Genomic DNA, 5,324 nt, shown 5'->3' on the forward strand with positions numbered 1-5,324 from the left:
TAAGTTATATTTGACTGAAAAAGAATCAGAAAGGCAAATAACCTTTTCCCCATTCAGGCAGAAAATTAAAAAGACCCAGAGAGAGAATAAAAGTTTAGATAAGAGTTTAACCAACACAGGTGGTACACTGAGAGAGTGTGGCAGCAAGCAAGCACCCTTACTACTACTACCTCTACTACTACTACTACTACTACTACTACTACTACTACCTCTACAACCACTACTACTACTTCTACTACTACTACTACTACTACTACTACTACTACTACTACTTCTACTACTACTTTTTCTACTACTACTACCACTACTACTACTACTTCTACTACTACTACTACTACTACTACTACCACTACTACTACTTCTACTACTACTACCACTACTACTACTTCTACTACTACTACCACTACTACTACTTCTACTACTACTACCACTACTACTACTACTACTACTACTACTACTACTACTACTACTACTACTTCTACTACTACTACTTCTACTACTACTACTACTCCTGTACTAATCCTGCAATTGTCCTGCTGGAATAAGCTTAAAAATCAGACTGCATCCAGCGCAACAAATGAATTCACCATCTGCCAAATTGGGTTCAAACTCTTGTCAAAGGAGCAGTTCACATGATCCTTACGTATGCGACTCTCCCACACAAACACCAGACGCCTGTGTGCACACAGGTAGCGTATACACATGCACATAAGCATGAATGGACACAATCTTATGCGATTGAAAAGGAGAAAATATGTAGGAGGGGAAAAAAGAGACAGAGAGAAAAAAAGGAGACACTAAAAAGGGGTGGAGGGTTTTCTGTGGATCCAGGTACACATGTGGTGTTGTGATATAGGGTCAGGGTCCTGCTGGACCGTAGGGAGGTGCTGGTGAGCTCCCTGCCCCGCCAAAGCTTTTCCTTTCTGGACACGCGCTGAGCCAGTGGAGCCTGGATCCATCCTTCAAGCCCTCCCTCCTCCCCTTCACTCTCTCCCTTCTGCTTCTTCTTCACTCCTCCTCCTCCTCCCTTCTCCCAGCCCTCCCTCTCGTCCCCCTCCTCCTGCTCTTCTTTCCCAGGCCCGATGGGTGCAGTGCCACGTTGCTGAGTGAGCTTATTAGAGTGAGGGAAAAAAGAGAAAAGTGTTAAGCACCTCCACGTGGGCTAATACATTTTCTTCACTTTCGTCTTCTTTCTGCTTCTTCACTTTGTTCCGTAGTTTTTTTTTTCCAGGCTTGTGGTCAAGTCGAATACTCTCATGTTTTTGCAAAAGAAGTCTGCAAACGTCTTCGCTTCTCTGTGAAAATCTTATGAGTCACGCCTGTGTGGAGATGTGTGTGTGTGTCTGTGTGTTAGGCTCTCTGAGTTTCCAGTCTGGTGTGAGTTTAAATGTGCTATTTTCCCCCACAAGACAAACTTCCTGAAGCATATGCATTTTACATTGACACAATTTCTTATTTGGCAACTGGAAAAGAGCCAAGCTGTGAATACTTTCTGCACCTCAATTTACACACTTAAAAACAGAGGTGGCACTCATCAAAAGTATTTTCTTATACATTATTGCCATCTAGTGGATATTTTGATAACACATTTAGGTGCCATAACTAAGTCTTTTATATTGGCATGTTTATGGAGACCTAACTGCATGTTAGCTCTGTAGGAGAAAACAGAAGGAGCTACCGCTGGTGTATTCTGTGCTAGAAAATAAACACACATTAGTGTTTGCAATAAAACCATTTTCTTATTTATTCATGAAACAGGCAATCACATATTTTCATATTTCTCATTGCTATTGCTCTCTGTATCGAACTTTATCTTGTACATTTACACAGAGTTGTTGATGCACATTTCAGGTGCATTTTAGTCTGAATGTAAATGTATCATCATGTCAAAATGAGTTTGATATTGTTTGTTCCACTGCAGTTCCTTCATTTGACATTGCACAGATGGCAAGTTAATGAGATTCTTGTCCTCATGTGAATCCTCCAGGGAATCACTGCTGCTAAAACAGTGCAAAAACAACAACCTTGACTGATTTGTTTATGGAAAATTGTGAAAATGCTCTACAGTGAAACATTTGGGCCACTCTCCATTTATCAGCCTGGGAAAGCTGACTTTGGAGCTCTAAACTGTCACTGCTGCCAGGTAATATTTCCCACAACTGTTTTACCAGCCAGGGGTTCACAGCACAAACAAAGGAAAACTCGAATCAAACACAACTTGAGGAAAACAGAACAGCAAATTTGGTCTTTTATTTGAACAGTTCTGTAAATGATGCTAGACAAATGATTTCAGACAGGTCCTCCCAGGCGTCCCCCCCCCCCCAAAAAAAACCCCACTCTGAACTAAATAGAATGAAAGATTTAATGTTTGTTGTTTGAGGTGACGTCTCCCTTTTTAAGTGAAGGAAGGAAGCACACACACACACACACACACACACACACACACACACACACACACACACACACACACACACACACACACACACACAAAACAGCAACAAAACTTTGCTCTTGCTTTACTTCTTAAATATTGTAATTAATATTAATTTCTGTTTTCTTCTGTAAACCTATTTTCCTAATTAATGAGTCCATTCTGACTATTTTTGTTTTTTAGCTTTAGCTTAGCAGTATTTCATGCACAATATTTACGCCATTAACCAAACGTCAAGTCACACATATAGCTGGAGTATACAAGGTGATTTCAATGACTGAGCTCAAAGGGGAATATGATTGATGAGTCAGTGCAGAGTTTTTTAATAGGCCCCAAAAACCTCAACATCCAAAATCCCAAGAACATGAAAGAATACAAAAAATCAGAAACGTACGCCATCAACTAAAGGTCAAGCCACATATAAAGTGTATGTATGTGGCTTAGTTGTGTAACTGCAAGCATTTTTCCAAAGAATGCAATTAAGATTTTCAGATTCATTAGTAACTGGAAAATGTTCATGAGAAAACCATCAGTGAGGTTCACAATGGATTGGAGTTTGGCAATCACATACGTTTGGTTGCTGATATATTGGTTGGGCTATGTGTAATCCATTGTTCTGCAGGCATGTTGGAGAAAAACAGTCTGCGGGAATTTACGTCATAAAAGCAGCCAGAGAGTGAGACTAAGGTGAGTTTAATTTCACACACAATAAACATATTTTTAAATATATTTTTTCAAGTTTGTCAGTCTCCTTTTAATTTCCGGGTATAGCAACAATATTCACCACAGTTCTTGGATAAAGGCTTACGAAGTGAGGGAGTAAGAAAGAAAAAAATAAAATGCATAAGTAGTCCTAGCAGCATGATTATTTGTAGCTTTTCATGGTTCAGTAGAAGTGCACCACCTGGAATCCCCGTAAGCATCTGAAAGCGTATGCATCCAACTTCCCCATGTCGATTAAATTGTGTTCCAACTGCACTTGTACAAGCCCGCTGAGACTCGCACTTTTATTACCCCAGCAGAAAGCATCACGAGGCACTGATTGAATCTTGTTGTGGCTGAGTGCTACTGAATGTAGAGCCTCTGGCAGCTGTCTGGGCACCTGGCGCAAGGTGTTGTGGCACAGGTCTAACTGGTGCAGGACAGGCAATGTCCTGAAGGCCCCTGGGGCCACTTTGAAGATTTTATTTCTTGCTAAACCCAAGTGTTCAAGGTTTTTCAAGGTGCTGAAAGCTGCTTTCTTTATGGAAGATATGAGGTTGCCCTCCAGATTTAGAGTTTTAAGTGAGTGGGGAAGGTGTCGGGGCAGTTGCTTTAGTCTGTTTCCCTCTAAGTTGAGGCTTTCCAAGTGAGTTGCATTGATAAGGGACTCCCTGAGAAGACCCTTGTTTGTCAGTCTGTTTGTACTCAGATCTAACACCACCAGCTCTGATACCCCATTGAAGGCTCCTCTACGGAACTGCTCAATGAGGTTCCCTCTGAGGTAGAGCTCCTTGATGGACAGTGGTAAGCCCAGAGGAACTGATGTTAACTGGTTGTGATCCAGGTTCAGAGTGCGCAGGTTGCTCAAAGGAGAGAGCACTGCTTTGGGAAGAGATTCAGATCCATTCCCCAGGCTGTTGTTGCTGAGGCTCAAAACCAAGAGGCAGGGGCACCGGGCCCAGGCTGCCTCAGACATTACACTCAGCCGGTTATTGTCCAAACGAAGCTCCTCGAGAGAAACTGGAAGATCAGTTGGCACGCTGTCTAGGAGGTTCCTATCCAGGTAGAGGCGCTTCAGAGCTGGGACCCCTTCAAAGGCTCCCTCTATGGCACCATCAGTGAGCCGATTGTTGCTCAACACTAGGAACTCCATAGAGACATATTCATTGAGCAGGTCCAGCTGGATGTTGTTGATGTGGTTATTCATTAGGAGGATGTAGCGGGCATTATAGGGAATACCGTAAGGAACCTTGTCCACACCTTTGTCTGAACATTGAACCACTCTGGAAAACAAGAAATAATGAGAATAAGCATGAACTCTTCAAACCTTTCTGAAACCAATGCTCCCAATCACACGAGGGAGACAGGGTTGTTTATAATAATATATAAAGCAGAAGAAAGCTGAAAATGATCACACTGGCAAACACAGAAGCAGTGAATATTGAGACTAATCAATCAACTATTTGTTTCAGAACTAGATAACATGATCTAATATTGTAATTTATGAATTTATTGGAAAATGTGTTTCAATCAATTAAGTCTGATAACGTATTAAGTTTACCTTCCATAGCAGGCACACTCAGGAGGACAGTAGTTGTCCTTAAAGTATGGAAAATACGTCGGCGTGATGATCGTCTTTGCTGATGGCTTTTTGGTTTTATTGTCCTTTTTCCTTTTCTTTTCCTTGGGTTTCTGAATGGTCTTGTTTTTGCTACTTCTGTTGATTTTTGTTGGCCCCATTGAAGGTGTTTTGGAAGTTGTCAGGTGCAGACCGGCTGAAGGTTTGGTCAGTTGTGGTTGAGGAGGAGATGCTTTGTTTCGCCTCACTGTAAAATTGGTGTCATTTTCCGACCTGGGTTTGCCTGTGGGCTGAGTCATGTTTGATCTGAGCTCACCCGTAGGATTATTTTCATTTGATTTTGGCGTAGGATTTGGCTCTTTTAAATATTCGGTTATAAACTTTGCTTCTTTGGGGTTTGACGTTGCTGCTTGCACCTTGGGGATAAACTCAGCCGTATATTTTGATTGGACAACGGTGGTTTGTTGCTCCTTCCGTGCAGGTTTAAACATTATATTTTTGACCAACACATCCTCTAAATTTGGGCTTGCCCTTGCTTCCAATTCATTCTGCTTGAGCAGATGTTCAGGACTCTGGAACACCTCAGCGAGGACATCTTCAAGCAGAAGTGCA

The 5,324-nt window shown here is 41.8% G+C and overlaps 1 protein-coding gene across 1 annotated transcript; it reads right to left on the reverse strand.

Annotated features, from left to right (window-relative positions):
* Window positions 1–3,317: 3,317 nt before the first annotated feature.
* LOC310962566 (podocan) lies at window positions 3,318–5,011 on the reverse strand (the record flags this gene model as incomplete). The annotated part of the gene is made up of 2 exons (XM_083935070.1): window positions 3,318–4,416; window positions 4,695–5,011. The coding sequence occupies 2 exons, from the start codon at window positions 5,009–5,011 to the stop codon at window positions 3,318–3,320; spliced, it is 1,416 nt and encodes a 471-aa protein (XP_083791196.1).
* Between the last annotated feature and the right edge of the window lie 313 nt (window positions 5,012–5,324).

The sequence above is a fragment of the Echiichthys vipera genome (genome assembly GCF_963691815.1).
Source record: "Echiichthys vipera genome assembly, chromosome: 20".
Taxonomy (NCBI): Eukaryota; Metazoa; Chordata; class Actinopteri; order Perciformes; family Trachinidae; genus Echiichthys; species Echiichthys vipera.